We start from the raw sequence: 15,335 nt of genomic DNA, 5'->3' as shown, positions 1-15,335 counted from the left end.
CGAGGCATGTGTGCCATTTTTTTCTTGTGGGTCGTCCAGGGGTACTGTAGTTGGGAATGGTACCTGGCGATCACTTGCGTGATGACTCGATTGGTCCTTGGAATGTCGCCTAAAGCCACTGACGGGTGGGTGGGCTCTTGCTCGCCCAGCCCCTAGTCTCTGAGGCATTGGGGATAATCTTAACAATTCATTGTTGGAATGTGGTCGGAAGAACAACAGGATAGACGTCACTGACGCTTTTGCCTGCCACATCAGCAACGACACACATACTGCGATATATCGTGCGCATGATCTTCACCGCTGGCACTGAAATTGAAGTTCATTGCGAATCAGGGGAAAACAGAGTTGAAGGTGGCTGGATCTAGGTGTTCGTCTATGGGGACACAATGCATCAATGTGGACCCTACCAGAACACGGGATTCATCACAAACACCACCGATGGATATGTGAGCTCGGAATATCATGCCACAGAGAAATGCTGCGCACACTTTTTATCGTTGACGTACCATGTAGTCACGACCTTGATCAATGCACGGTGTGCATTTTACACATTCGAATTTCGCCAAAGTACTGGGCAAGGGATGTGCCAATAACGCAGATCGTGGCTCTGTGCATGTCGCTCCGGTCGTCTTTGGACTGTCAGGAATTTGACATGTGGCTGGAATTGCATGAGTTCATGACTTTGATGACTCCGAGCGTCCTGCTGAGGCTGATATAGGCCACGACTGAAAAGAACAGGCTGGGAGGAAAGACGTCAACATACCTAGGTACAAAGTATGTCAACGTACTCCGTATAGTCATGTGCTTTGGAGAAAGTGACGGAGGGTACAATGCGGAGCAACTCATCTTGGTAGCGAGCATTGATCAACGCTCAGTGTTGTGCTTTCGTGCTGCTTTCCAATGCCAACTGTATTGACATGATGACGGGAGGTAGACTTCCATCGTTAGACTTCATATCGGAGAAAATCTTGCCTCGATACTGGGGAAACATACCTATCTCATAAGACGTTGTCACTCAGAGGTCTTTCAGAGGAAAAACTTCGTCTCGATGGGATGGGGTCTTCTGGGTTAATCCCTGGTCACCTTTGGGGTACTGGAGGAGTGCCGAATCAGAGGATGTGCCGTTATAGGAAGGCATGAAACCTTATCGTCTCTGCTATATCTCCGACTTGAAGAAATTCCAAAACCCAATCCCTTCCCCAGAGTCAAACACTGTGGTCGGTGCAAGATGTCACAATGTCCAGCATGCAACTGCAATCCACAATTATCATGCAGCGATTCTGCTTACTCGACCACAGGCAACACAATGGGGATCCTGACATTCGTCTACGCCGTGCTCGCAACTGCCTGGATCTATCTATCGCGCATTCGCTCCGCTGACGTCGAGCAGCGCAAGCTGATGGACACGGCGTACGCCAATTACGTGCGCTGGAAGCTGATGATCAACGAGTACGAGGACGTACTCAAGGCTGGGGGTGATATCAATGGTGACTTCAAAATCCTGTTGCAGCACCGCTTTGATACTGGAGGATCGGCGATGCGACGCTTGGACATGGCATTAAACTACGATCCGGACAGCGGTGTAGCGACGCGGGTTCGCCAGCGAGGCAAGTTTGCCATAACGCAAAGAGAACTGCACGAATTGCTAGAGGCTGCAACTCAAGCCACAGAGGACGTCAGTGTGCTGCTGGACGGCATCACACAAGAGTATGTACTCATCTTATTCCCGAGAACGATGCACGCTGGCGTGGGGTCTTTGCTTACCTGCTTTTCTTTGCTAACAGGCAAATGCACCGAGACTTGAAACTCCAGCATGCCCTTTTGCAGCAGATTGCACAGAAGGTGGGCGTGAGCGAAGAAGCGACTGCAGAAATGAGGCAGCTTGTCGAAGACGCACCCGAGGGCGCGCCTGTCGCAGCATTACTGCCTAGTACGCATGAGACCACCGCCAAAAGCAGATGACGGCAGGCTTACATGAGACAGCACGTATAGAACAAGCGTCTTCCAGTTACAGCTCCACCGAGAAGGCTGAAATCCTACACAAAGCTGATGTCTAAGACATTCCGACCTCTGGGATGCCGAATGAACAGCGCAAAATCATGACATTTGCCAGGGACCTCTTCACGGCAGTACCTGCATTTGCTTATACGCTATCATTAAGGTGTAAACCCACCAGTATAGGGAAAGTACTAATAACGAGACAGCTCAAGCTCATGCCTTGGCTCCTTTCTGTGAGCTGCCGAACAAGTCGTCAAGAAAGCCGGACCAGATCTTGCGAATGGTTTGCTCATCCTTGTCCTTGACCATGTCCACGAATTGCTTTGCGTTCTTGCCCACCGTCTCGGTCAAGGAAGTAAGCATCTCAACCGACATTTCTGTGTCATGGTGACCATCATGCAAGTCGCTCATTGCGCTTGCGGGGCTCGACACATCACCAACAGCCGAAACTTCTGGTTTCATGATTGTCTCATGGCCTTGAGTGCTTTGATATCCACCAGCAGCCGAGTCGAGCTCCGGGTATTTCTCCAACACTGCTTCGGCTTGTCCCGAAGAGACGTGGGGGAGGATTGGAACTCGGAATTCTGGCAGTTTAGGACCATAGGAATCCTCGAACAGTCTCGGGAGGTATGCGAAGTCGATGGTGGAAGAGTCGTGAACAGCCTTCAACTCATGTGAGGTGTTGAAGTGTCGCTGAGGCGTGGTCCCGGATGGGCTGTAAATCTGTTAGATCGACACACAACCGGAAGAGTCACAAAACATACCCTGAGACAGGCTTCTTGGTCTGTTCAATGGCAATGCGCTTGATGGCAATGGAGAAAGCTCTTGCCTGCAAGCTGTCATGGCCAGCAAGGCGATCAATGAGCTCATGTTTCGTTCCCGACGCCGAGAGAGTACGCTTCTGGCACTCTTGACGGAGATCTTGCAAGTTCCATGGCATATAGGTAGTCTTGTGAGTAGGATCGACGAGGCGAGGTGAGGCATGGACGCCGGTGATATGAAGGCCTCGTTTGGCGGGGGTTGCTCCGGTTGACCGTTGGAGGTTGCGTAGAGCCTTGAGAGAGGACGCGCGAGGAGCTGCCATGATGTGAAGTATGATTTGGGCGTCAGTTGAGACACAAGACTGTGGGTATCAATGGATAGTGTGGAAGATGTTGTGGTCAATGTAGTCTTGAGATGGGTTCATAGGATAGGCGCAGGTAAATATGGTAGAAAAGAGAGGGAGTTGGCTTGGACGACTTGGGCGAGGGCTGAGGTGCTCTGTGGAAATAGCGGTGACCGAAAGAGATAGAGAACAGTACGGGATTCTTCGGAAATGATAGATTGCTAGTTGAGGGATGACAAGGGAGGAGGAAGTGCTTTATCGTCGTACGGAGTTATTGATGTTCGGTGTTCTACTTGTTGAGCACGATAATGCAGCTTCGGACCCCGCGTAATAGTCATAGCTTCAGTGCTTCCCTGATGACCTGGGTTGGGGAGTTCCTAAGCGGCCTCAACGGGCCACTAGGAGCTCCGCCACGGCCACTATCAGGCCATTCCTCACATCCGGATCCAGTTTAATTCGCCCAGTTCCCAGGCGGTGTGTTACTTAGACGGTCCAGCTGCAGGACCCTTCGCTGAGCGTCCAAAGTGCGGAGAAGCGATTGGATTACGGTTTGTTGTTGAACAAGGAGCTCATCTGCTCTCCTTTGGAGTTCTGTGCATCACCGGCCAAACTTATACCCTTTATATTCCGAGAGACAAGGAACTGCAGATGAATATCCGTATTCGTACTCCGTAACTCGTGTCGGAATCTGGGTATATCGGTGGCCTAGGTCATGATGCTGGGGGTTTTCTAAAAATGATCAAGCCTCAGGCACAGTTGAGGCTTTGAGCTCCACCAGACTGACAGATTCCCTGAGCCGGCGACGCTAATACCAATTGGGATCCGTCCGGATTCAGTCTTCCGGCATCATCTCTTTCTCAACATCATCCATGATCCATCCCTTGCTTCTTTGCATTGACCCTGATCTCAACGCCTGTGATGCATATCAAGTCTCGTGTGCCCGGACGTGCTGTATCTTCAAAATGGTGCGCACTAGTTGTTGCGAGGCTAGCTGCTCTCAAAGGTGTGAGGTGTTCCTTTCAAACGAGAGTGTGCAGGTCCTTGCCCACCAAAAAGGTTACAAATGTGTTTCTTTCAAGGTGACATTGTCCTTTATTTGCTTGATAAGCTCATTGCAGTGTTTCTAGAGCAGAAGTGGCAAGCCAGCGATCCAGGGTAAGTAAAAAGAAAGGTCGACGACCGGCTTGACCGGTGTGGCCGACGAACAAAACGAAGGGTTGAATGCTACGGCGAGCGAAGGGAGCTCAAAGACGATAGCAAAACGCAGTGTCTCGTGTAGCAAAGAAGCAGATGGCACGTTGGATCGCGACTAGTGTTGATGGCACGCTGATGAGTAGCTAGCTGTGACTTACATCCTATGCTTTCAACCGGAAGGACTTGAGCTGACTGGGTGAAGGTTGACAGACTGTTTATGATTGTCAGACGTGCATTGTGCAGTTTACAGTGTGCAAAGTTGTCGTCCAAGGCCCAAGTGCAAGGCTGAGCATAGGTACAAATTGTCAACTCATCTCAAGCTTTGAATCTCCTCCTTCTCGTCAAACATTGTTCGATCGCGTTGTTCTTCCTACACGCTCTCACTCTCTCCTCTGCTTCAGCTTGAACTGTCTCCTCGACAACCTCTTGTCCTGTGATTTGTATCTCGGGGTCTGCCACTGTCTCGCGAATTGTGCACAAACTTCGTCCCTCGCAGACGTTTCTCGCAAGCGTTGAGCTCCTTCCACCCTCCTTCGCGAACAACCACCTTTCGCGCTGGCTACTACCCCTCGCCCACTTCTGCGCAGTCTCTGTCACTCATCAGGATTGGGGGATCATCTGCCAAGTTTCTCTTAGAGGATCAGGTTGACCTCTTTTGCTTGCAACATTTCCTGGTGTTTTCTCCCACCTTCTTACATCGCCCTCTAGTTTTCAACTCTGGGCGATTGTCTCTCCTTCCATTACCCTTCGAGCATGGGAATCTCCTGCGCTTTCCGTTCTTACCACCTCATTGGCTAAATCGTGGTGCTATCACTAAAGGGTGAGCCATATTGGAACAAACTAGTTGAACTTGCTAACCGAACAGAACAGGTGGCTCATATTCATCCGCCTTTCCCTCGCGTCCGATCACAAGAGATCTTCGGGGCCTTTAAGCGCCTGTGACCTGTACGTCACCATCATGCCACGCGGTGGCCGTCGCCAGGTCGCGGCTGAAGATGACGACTCTGATTCTGGCTATGGCCTGGAACCAATGTCGCCCAATACCAAGAAGGAGCATGACAAGAAGAAGATCATGGAGGTATGTACGCACATGATCACCTCAAACGACGCTGACAGTCCTCCCAGGCCGATCTAGGAGTGGCAACCGCAAACTTCATTAAGACGAGTGATTACAGCAACCGCATCGTGACCTCCAATCTTCCACTCATTCGCCAGTGCGACATCCCAAACACAGAAGAGGCGAAAGTGGTCAAAGAAAATAAGGCACAGCTGAACGAGTGGAACAGTAGGTAGCGCGTCCTTCCACAAATATGCATCTGACAGCTGCTTCAGACTGGAAATACACTGAGGAAGCGCAGCAGACTGCTTCAGGAGATGGCTTGATAGGCGGCATGACTGGGGGTGGGCACCGCTTCAACACCATGGCAGCTTTGAAGGCGGACAGCAGCAGACTCGGACGCCCCATTACATTGGATGATACTTACGACGACCGACCGAAAGGTTCTGCTCAGAAGTTCGGTGGTATGGTCGGTGGTACCTCCCATGCGAAAGGGTTTAGGTATTAGCTTTTGTCTTCTATCACTTGACCCTGTTGCTAATTGTCAAAGACCACCACCGCTGACTCATACCCTCAAAGCCCCATTGGTGCTCCCTGCTTCGACCTCGAAGAAGAGACGTGGCGCAGCCACCCAAGCGCGACCATGGCCCCCTCCAGCACTGCAAGGCACCCCGGCTTTCACCAATGCTGACAGTCAAGCAACACCTAAGAAAGGAATTCAAACTCATAAACCAATGACTGGAAGCACAAGTCTCCCTGGGCAAGCTGGTCCGTCCAGAGCTCCCGCGAGGAAAAATACCGTCACTGCGGCTGTGGATAGCAGCACCGCAGCCCGCCCTCGTCCTGCGATCGCAGGTCAATACCTTGTAGATCCGTCCACATTCATGTCATCAGTCATGAAGTTGATATCCCCTGGGCCTAAGGCGACGGAGCCAGTACAAGCTCAAGTGAATCTCACAACAAGCGCCACTGTTACACAGGGTCCTCCTCCACCATCCTCGGCACCAACCAACAGCGTTGACACCAATATCGACACGATTCGCAAAGTCCCTGTCACCGAATTTTCTTTTCCCCTGAGTGGTACGCTTGCTCCAGGACATGTATCAACGCATACCGACGGTGAACCAAGTCCCGCAGCACTCTCTGGCTTCTCCCCATCTGCTGCCAGTCAAGCACCTGTGCCACAGATTGCCGATGTTGATGCACTTGCAGACGCTCTTGTTGGGCTGGGTATCGAGGGTGCACCTGTGAACAAGCCTTCGACCGTGGATACTCAATTTCTGACCGCTACAAGTCCAGTTGACGCATCATCCCAGTCCGGTAGCCTGATGGATTCACCTGTTCCTGAAGATGTCGCAGCAGATGTTCTTGTGGCGGACAACGACAAGAATGTTGTCGTTATCAATGGTGTTCGATATGTCCAAGAGTCCGAGCTCCTGGCCTTAAAAGGATCCCTGAAGAATCCGGACACGACAGTCGATGCTGGCCCTCACCTGCATGTCAGCCCCCTGGTGAGCCCTGCCGCCACCACACTTGATCCATTGAGCAACCAGATTCGTACAGAATCTTTGCTTCCTTCGTGCGAGGTCGAGTCGAGTAGGATGGCCAAGTCCACCGGCATGATGAACCCATTCAGCCCTCGTGAACCAGTCACCGAAGAGGTCAAGGTACAAGCACATGCGAACCCAACTTCGACAGATCAACCATTTGAACCACCTGTGCGAGCCTCACCACGAACCCTCGATGAGGTCTTGGTTGCCGCGGTGCGTGCTGCAGCGATTCCACGTTCCGGTGCTCGGACTGCCACACAAGCTTCCTCGACTCCTGAGACAGGCAAGTCTACGGTCACCAGCAATACGATTATCTCAAAGTGGGCTGTTCCAGAAGAGAACGCTAAACCATCCGTCATGCATCTGGCCAGCCAAGCTGGTACAGATTCAAAGCCGACTAAGACCACGAATACAGTCAATACAATAGTATCGAAGTGGGCTACACCAATCGAGCCTGCTAAGCCATCCGTCTTGCAGCCAAAACCGTCCAATGGTACCCAAGCTCATGCTTCCAAGGCTGTACCGATCGTCAAGTCAAAAGGTACACCTCAAGCCGCTGCTCCCACCACAGCGCAGTCCGCGACAGACAGCATCATTGGTGACCGCCGTATCTTCGGTCGTATTTCCACTTATGCCGCAAACGGACCAACTCATGATGAGCCACCGCACAGACCGGCACCACAGCGAAAATACCACGCACCTGGACCAGGGTACGCCTTGCTTCTGGCTGATTTGGAAGCTGCAGGTGCAGTGTCCTCTTCTACTGCAAAGGAGCTCAACGCAGAAAAGAAGTTGTGAGTACGGGAACGACGATAGATGCGTCACATCCTGCTTTCCGCTCAGCAGAGCAGTACTTTCTTTTTGATTGATTTGACCACTACCACAATTGCTCGTTCGTTACCGACCGTGGACGTTCGGGAGTAAGGTACCGATACTGCATTCGGACATGCTGTGCGAAAATAGGTCCAAAAGTCTCCATCGCCAATGACTGAGGATGCCATAGCGCCATTGAGGAGCATCGTGACTCCGGGATCAGCCTTTGCGCTTGCTCTGACAATGGATACCTTTAGGAGTTATCATTCAGTGCTGGGGAGAAGAACAGTCACCCATAGGCTTAGATAGCTCATGGAAAACACGCGATCCCTGCCTCAGGGCTCAGGGGCAAGTGGTGGCAAGCGCTCGCGCTGTACCTAGCTACGGAATCACATCAAGTACCCAAAAGTGTGCAACATGCTGATCGACAAACCATTGCAATTGTAAAGCATCTATCGAAAGTTCACTACGTCGTAGCAGCTTCCTTGCCCTCTACGGGAGACCTAATCACAGCTTACGAACATCGAGATACTGATGTCTACATCTGGACAGCAGGATTGCATGAACACATTCGGACAGAAACCACGGCATCAGCGGCATACGCAGTGGGTGGACGAGTTCATGGTAGGACATGGTATTGTCTATCTATCCATCTATGTTTCCTGCGAGAGCAGATACACTCGGACCGTGTCTTCAGACGGTATCTATCGGTCTTGCAAGGCATCCTGCCCAGAAGCTCAGAGCAGATAGCCTCCTTCGTCATTATTTTTCCACGTGAATGACCCAGCTCAAGCCCAAACTTCAAGCTCAAGACAAAGCATCCCAAACTTTGGCCTCGATACTCGCCCCAGCGCGCTGCCGTACCATGCTCACCACCCAGTCCTGTTGAGACTTACGTAAAGTCTTGAGACGGGAGACATAGAGAGCCAGAGTCTCGGGTTTGGACTGCAGGTCCGTAAGACCCGTAGTCAAGAGCCAACGCTGCAATCGTTGTGGATCACTCCAATCCTCTGGGGGCGAGGTCTGCGGTGCCGGTTGTGCTGGCCGAGATGAGGTGGCTGGAGCTGCAGGGGCAGGTACGAGAGAGGGCAAGGTATCTTCGTCTTCAGAGTCGGAGTCAGCGTGCCGTAGTACTGCGCGTCCAGCAGCTACAGACAACGGGTGGGCATCGTCTTCGTCCTCGTCTTCTTCGACCATGGCGGCATGCGGGTTTCGAGGCATGCTGGGTGCTGCTGTTGGCTCTTCGCCTGGGATTGACTCCAGCTCTGGCATGCTGTCGTCCTCGTCATTATCCGTTAGAGACGAGTTGTTCTGTTCTGCGTCCTGATAATAGTCCCAGCCGCCGGCCATGCCGAGCCCAGCGGGCGTGACTCCCTCTGGAAGCTCAAGGTCCTGGCCTGCGTCGTCCAAGTGGATCTGCAGAAGCTGCTCAATCATCTCTGGTGGAATGTCTCCTCCAAGCTGATCTTGCAGATTGCGCATGGCCGCTTCGCCCTCGGACACGCCACTATGGTCATTGGGTCCTGCGGGAGTCTGAAACCAGTTCATGATTCTTTGTAGCAACCCTCCTGTGGCTCCTGCGGTTGCTCCCGCAGCATTGAAGATGGTTTGCATAGTATTGTCTCCCCACGGGTTCTCTCCTGGAGCGCGGGCGACAAAATCTGAAAGTGAATCTGGAGGAGGTAACACATCAGAGGATGACGTCCGCATATTGGTGAATCGCCTTGGAAGTAATGCGATCAATGCCGGAATCTCGAGAAGCATCACATGACGCGCTTCTTCGAGGGAGACTTCAAGCTTTGGTGCTGGTGGCGCCGCGGCGATGTCAGCGCTGTAATGTGGTAGTGTCTCTGCCACTTCCACCAGCAGACTAATTGTCTCCGGGGTGTTCCAAAGGTCTTTCGCTCGAGTGACATAGAGCTCCGTGTGGAGTTTTTCGGCGTCGGTAGAGGGAAGTTTCGCCCACAACGACTTCGGAAGAGGTGAAATGTCTAGAGCCGTGGCAAGAGCGGAGAGAATGTAAGGGTATTTGTGAATGGCGATGGCTAATTGCCTCCTCGCCTCGCGTGGTTTGCCAGATTTCTGGTAAGCCAATGCGAGTGATATTTGAATGTTAGATAGGAAATCCCATGCGGGCCCATACCCATCGTCCGAGCATAGTGCTATCAGTTGGGAGTGCTGGCGCCCACGAAGGGCAAACTGATCGATCATTAACGTGACTCCATAAGGATCGGTCAGTGTGTTGAGTTGCAGGAGAATTTTGGCCCATTCAAAAGCTGTTCGCCACGTTCCTCTCATTTCGAGGTTCTTAATGTAGCGCCATATTGCGAGATACAATTCTCGATTGGCAGGCTTGTCGAAAGGTACTCGTGCAATGCCATTTCGTAGCGAGGCAGGGAAAGAGCTGTGCACTGACTTCCCGAGCGAGAACAATGCCCGCTCGATCAAATCCCCTGACACCGCGTGGTCGCCTTGATGCTTTGCGATTTCGGAGACCTGTAGCAGAGTTGCAATATGGTACGGATACATGGAGAGCAATCCAATCATTCGTTGCGGATCCATGGATTCCACCACCATGCGGAAGTGAGCCTGAGTCTCCTGATAGAGGTTGTTGTGTACGATGTTGTACTTCTTTTCGAAGGATTCTGGATCGGGAATATTTTCCATACTCAAGCCACCACTTGTAGCCAGTGGCCATTCCTCTCTTCCTTGTACGAACACATTTCGCCGATGTGCAAGAGCACCCAGCTCCTTGCCTTTGCTGGCGACGCAGTATCTTCCAGTCAGTGCAGTTGCCAGATCAACACCCCCTTGCTGATTTTGGTCGCGTCGTCGTTGATTGCGTGGACTCGACCTCGCTTCTTGGCCTTCCAAGGCAATGTTGCCAAAGAGACTCTTCATCTCGTTGACGGGGTTCAGGTTCTTCTCTTCGATGGCAAGCAACTTGGTGGCAGTCCTCTCCCAGGTAGAGGCATCTTGAGAGTCGGTGGGTGCTCCTTTGCCCTTGTTGTTCTTCGCCGCCAGTTCTCTCAGTGCTCGGTCGACTTCGTCTCCAGAGCCTTCATTCTGTCGCGTAGACTCATTGGTGTTTGCCTTGCCCTTAGCCTTCCCTTTGCCTTTCTTCTTTTTCTTCCTCGATTTCGAAGAGGGTGTTGAAGCCAGGCGAGAATCCTCGCGCGCTGGAGGCTCTGAGGTGGAAGGATGTGTGTTTGGTTGTGGTTGTTCTGGTTCTGACTCTTCATCACCGTCTTCAACGCCCTCTAGCATGTCGAAGGCATTGACAGGCTTAGAAATAGCCGGAGCCTGGCTTGGCTCATCTTCCTCTGACTCCTCCGCCTCTTCGTATGCTTTTGTCGCGGCGGCGACCTGCCGCTGTAACTCCTGCTCTCTTTGCAATTTGCGCAGAGCCCTCGACGACATTTTGTATGGTGCAAAGGCGAACTAGGGAGGACAACAGTGAGGGTCGTGTGAGGATATTTTGCGAGGCAGACATAAATTCTTCCGAGGGCTTGATGACAAGCAGTGACGCATGTACAGTATAAACTATTGCGGGCGTTATTTGTTAGTGGGGAAGACGCCTAGACGTAGTGCCTACGGCTGTGCGAGCTCCGGTTGGCTGTCTTTTGTTCAAGGCTGCCTCCGCCTGCGGCATTCAAGCCCCTAACTTAGAACAGAAATGTCCATGATGGCTCGTGAATGAATCCAGTATCCACACTCAAACTACTGTATCTCCTTCGTTTCTGCCAACCTCTTCTCATGCCGTCAGCCTCAATCCCCTGACTTCTACCGCCTCAATGCGTCGAGCGGCTGCTGTCGCCCTCCGTACGGCTCGACGCTCCGCCTTTCGCAAGCTTCTTCACAAGACATCCATCTCGACGTCCGGCCATGTAGTGGCACCTGCGCATCCTTCCACAGCTATACGAAGATATAGCACATCTCGGCAACCATTGCAGGCTTCCATGCGTTTTCCGAAATTACCTCTTGCGTTCGTTGGCACACTCGGGGCGCTTGGAGCGTGGTACGCCTACAGGGGTGATGGGTCAGAGCAACTGCTCCGCAACCCAACTTCGCAGGTATCAGTAACACCTACAAGGACTTTGAGCACGAAGCCAGATATCGCCTCGCCTACTGCAGAACCTACTACGCCAGCACCTGTAACGGCAGGACAAGAAGCAAACCGGAAGGCCCTGGTCGTCGATAACGACCAGTTCTTCACAGGGGCAATTGTTGGTGAAGGGCCGCTCGCGAAAGATACGGATGATTACGGTAGAAAAGTCCTCGAGATGATGACCCCAGAACAAGCCACAGACAAATTAAGGAAGAACGAACAGTCCTTCCTTGTAGGACGAGGACGTGGTGTTGTCAGATATGATGTGGTCCAATTACCAAGCAATGACCCTATCGAGGATGACCATGCTGAGAAGATTGTCGAAGTTCCGAACACTGTGGCAGCCACCGATGGTGCTCCATCCTCTGACTGGATGTTTTGGGGGGTATTCGATGGCCATTCAGGCTGGACAACGTCAGCGAAATTGCGCCAGGTTTTGATCTCGTTTGCGGCACGCGAACTCAACAGCACCTACAAAGCTGCCCTCGAGAACGCCAAATCACCATTCCCACCTCCGGCAGCTATTGACCAGGCTTTGAAGTCTGCCTTTCTCAAGCTCGATAACGAAATCTGTCTTGACAGTGTGAACAAACTCAACAAGAACCCAAGCAAAAGGCTCGCGGCTGAAATCCTGGCGCCGGCGCTGTCTGGCTCGTGCGCCCTTCTCTCGTTTTACGATTCCAGAAGCAAGTCACTACATGTAGCTTGCACCGGTGATAGCAGAGCTGTGCTTGGACGCCGAAATGGGCAGACTGGAAAATGGTTTGCCACACCTTTGTCGGAGGATCAGACTGGTTCGAATCCCAACGAAGTAGCACGGATGCGAGCGGAGCATCCTGGTGAGGAATATGTCATCAGAGCTGGCCGCGTGCTCGGAAACCTGGAACCAAGCCGTGCCTTTGGCGATGCCTTCTACAAGTGGTCACGCGAGACGCAAGACCGGATAAAACAGCATTTCTTCGGACGTACGCCGCATCAGCTTCTCAAGACGCCACCTTATGTCACGGCAGAGCCTGTAGTAACGAGCACAGACATTGAGCCTTCGAAGGGTGACTTTGTGGTTTTGGCCACGGACGGTCTCTGGGAGATGTTGACCAACGAAGAAGTGGTTGGTCTGGTGGGGCAGTGGATTGAAAAGCAGAATAAGCAGGCTGCGAAGTCTTCGAACTCGAACACGGCTTGGCTGACTTCCTGGTTCCAATCAACAAATACAGATACCCTTCCGGTCGAAAAAGGTGGAAACATGGACAAGACCGGCCGCATCGACACTGGCAAAGATGGGAATCGGGAGAAGCCCATACGACAGCAGCAGTGGGACGTGAAACCGGAAAAGAACGGAAGATTCGTTGTCGAAGACAAGAATGCGGCGACACATCTTGTGCGTAATGCGCTGGGTGGAAAGGACAAGGATATGGTTTGTGCGCTACTCACATTGCCGAGTCCTTACAGTCGACGATACCGAGACGACTTGACGGTCGAAGTCATCTTCTTTGGAGAGGGCGAGGACACTGGTGCGGTTGTCATCAACAGTGAAGCAACCGCCCAAGAAAACAATGGAGCTTTGAAGGCCAAATTGTGACGAAACCAGGGGTACAGTTGAACCGTCGTCACACAGACTTCGGAGCGACTCTGTATGTCTGAAATTGTTTTGTTGCACTAGATGTGCTTATGACTACATAGATGTGGTATTGTAACGATAGTTCGAAGACGCCTTCAGCCTACCGACCTTTTTCTGCCGCCTGAGGAAATGACGGACGTGACAGAACTCGATCCCTACTCACATGATGCAGGGGGTTCCTATCAGAACCGTTGACACCACCTCGGGCAGGTCATTGCATCTGGTGCGATCCTAAAGGGTTCATTGACGCCTTTCACCGCACTCCCGTCTCGTCCGTGGGGAGTGATAGCTGCCTTTTCGTACAGCCTCAATCGCCGGTATTACCCTAGGATGCTGAAAGAGCTGCTTTCTTCACCTCCAGCTCAAAGTCCACTCCAGCGCTATCGAGCGATCCTCACATCTGAGAAGTCTGGATCGGTGTTGATGGTGATGGCGGTGGTGTAGCTGTCAGCGCTGCGCTTGACTAACCTGCTCAAATCGTACAACTTGCGTGATCTTTGGCAAGCAATGCAATCTTGTATCAGGAAGATAGATTCGTTTGGAGCGATGATGCCCAGATTTCTAGACAAACCCATCACGTCTCCTTTTCGCCTTTGAGCTTCGGTAGCCGGGCTTCTAGTGGCTCGATGGGCTTTTTGTTGCCGACGAGCCATCTGACTAGCGGACGCTGCACCAGCTGTGTGCCAACACTGCCAATGAAGTATAGAGTGACCGCTGTTGGCAGCTCCCATATGATGATGAGGGCTGGAAACAGGAATGACGCCGCCATGACGAACTGGGATATCTGCAAGTACACGACCTGCCTCGTCCTCATCGGTCCAAGCGGCATGCCCGTAATCGTTCTTTGTTGGGTCTTGATATACTTCCCAACCGCTAGCCATGTACTGGTCACTGAAAGAGCTCCAAATGCCAGAGGCAGAATCCACAGCTCATCAGGCGAGGTCAGAGTTGGAATCCAGGAGAATGCTTCTGTCTGGAGACCTGGCTCCGGAGGCACTATACTTGTGTCCACCTTTCCGTTTGTTTTTGTGAACAATGAGAGCAATGTTCTTTCATCACCTGCCATTCGCCGGATAACGTCGGCATTGACAATATAAATTGGCAAGAAGGAGATTTGAAGGGCGCCCCTGGACCAACTCCCCATAATCTTGTAGCTTTTCTGCAGTAACTTGTGTCGCACACTCAACTGACTCTGGACCCAGGCTTCAGCCTTTTTTGCAGTCTCTTCTGTTCCCCCGGCAGGAAATTGGAGCCTTGCCCTCCACTTGTAAGCTTCTCGCCATCCTTTCAGGATAGGAGCGATCTTTTGTTCACGCTGTACGCTTTTATTGGTGAAGTAAAGTATAGGTAGTGACAGAAGTCGGAAGAGCGTTGCTGTGAGAGGTATGGAAAGATACCACGGCAGCCCGGTAAGGGAGTGGACTCCCTGGAAAGCCTCCTGCGACAACTGCAATGCTTCTGCTACTAATCGATTTGGCCGTGACGAGTGGAACGATCTGAAGACGGGCGTCCGAGGAATTCGAGGTCGCAGACTGGGAATTCCTCCAGCTGGGGCGCTGTCAATAGATGCATGTCGGAGGCATCGTGTTGATAGAGCTCGTCGAGGAAACATCTACCTCAAGCACGACCAGAGCGCTGACACCACGCAAAAAGGAAGATCGGAGGAGATTGTTACAATGTCGTGCAGACAGTATTTCGGCTTTCGATTGCGCTCGGAGAAATTTGGCAAGTCATGTCACGCTCTCCGCCCAGCGCCTCCGACTTGACACCGACGCGTGCATGTTGGCCAGTGCATGCCAAAACCGTGCGTCATTGTTGGCTGGTAAGAATAGAGGATACCGTATCTCACACTTCAGTTTTGACCCCCTTGGAATTGTTTTGTCTGCTCTTCT

General features: G+C 52.1%; 6 protein-coding genes across 6 annotated transcripts; 3 read left to right on the top strand and 3 right to left on the bottom strand.

The window, feature by feature from the left end:
• The first annotated feature begins 973 nt into the window (after positions 1 to 973).
• EDD37DRAFT_65857 (uncharacterized protein) lies at positions 974 to 2,220 on the top strand. Its single transcript, XM_062818985.1, has 3 exons — positions 974 to 1,707; positions 1,785 to 1,930; positions 1,984 to 2,220. The coding sequence occupies exons 1-3, from the start codon at positions 1,229 to 1,231 to the stop codon at positions 2,055 to 2,057; spliced, it is 699 nt and encodes a 232-aa protein (XP_062675598.1). The 5' UTR covers positions 974 to 1,228; the 3' UTR covers positions 2,058 to 2,220.
• On the bottom strand, positions 2,019 to 3,402 carry EDD37DRAFT_65852 (uncharacterized protein). Its single transcript, XM_062818980.1, has 2 exons — positions 2,763 to 3,402; positions 2,019 to 2,713 (listed from the first exon to the last, which is right to left on the bottom strand). The coding sequence occupies exons 1-2, from the start codon at positions 3,080 to 3,082 to the stop codon at positions 2,212 to 2,214; spliced, it is 822 nt and encodes a 273-aa protein (XP_062675597.1). The 5' UTR covers positions 3,083 to 3,402; the 3' UTR covers positions 2,019 to 2,211.
• Positions 3,403 to 5,255: 1,853 nt separating this feature from the next.
• On the top strand, positions 5,256 to 7,702 carry EDD37DRAFT_645452 (uncharacterized protein; the record flags this gene model as incomplete). The annotated part of the gene is made up of 4 exons (XM_062817631.1): positions 5,256 to 5,375; positions 5,423 to 5,582; positions 5,630 to 5,855; positions 5,905 to 7,702. 4 exons carry the CDS (start codon positions 5,256 to 5,258, stop codon positions 7,700 to 7,702), a joined length of 2,304 nt encoding a protein of 767 aa, XP_062675596.1.
• A 618-nt stretch (positions 7,703 to 8,320) lies between these two features.
• EDD37DRAFT_617672 (transcriptional repressor TCF25-domain-containing protein) lies at positions 8,321 to 11,237 on the bottom strand. Its single transcript, XM_062815755.1, has one exon. It carries the CDS (start codon positions 11,135 to 11,137, stop codon positions 8,525 to 8,527), a length of 2,613 nt encoding a protein of 870 aa, XP_062675595.1. The 5' UTR covers positions 11,138 to 11,237; the 3' UTR covers positions 8,321 to 8,524.
• Positions 11,238 to 11,408: 171 nt separating this feature from the next.
• Positions 11,409 to 13,711, top strand: EDD37DRAFT_65435 (phophatase 2C family protein). Its single transcript, XM_062818675.1, has one exon. The coding sequence runs from the start codon at positions 11,512 to 11,514 to the stop codon at positions 13,402 to 13,404; it is 1,893 nt and encodes a 630-aa protein (XP_062675594.1). The 5' UTR covers positions 11,409 to 11,511; the 3' UTR covers positions 13,405 to 13,711.
• EDD37DRAFT_65771 (uncharacterized protein) lies at positions 13,583 to 15,247 on the bottom strand. Its single transcript, XM_062818911.1, has one exon. It carries the CDS (start codon positions 15,053 to 15,055, stop codon positions 14,018 to 14,020), a length of 1,038 nt encoding a protein of 345 aa, XP_062675593.1. The 5' UTR covers positions 15,056 to 15,247; the 3' UTR covers positions 13,583 to 14,017.
• Positions 15,248 to 15,335: the final 88 nt, after the last annotated feature.

This window comes from Exophiala viscosa (genome assembly GCF_022695815.1).
Source record: "Exophiala viscosa unplaced genomic scaffold EDD37scaffold_1, whole genome shotgun sequence".
In the NCBI taxonomy this organism is placed as follows: domain Eukaryota; kingdom Fungi; phylum Ascomycota; class Eurotiomycetes; order Chaetothyriales; family Herpotrichiellaceae; genus Exophiala; species Exophiala viscosa.
Note: the sequence above shows the minus strand (reverse complement) of the source record. Positions and strands in the feature narration are given on the sequence as shown.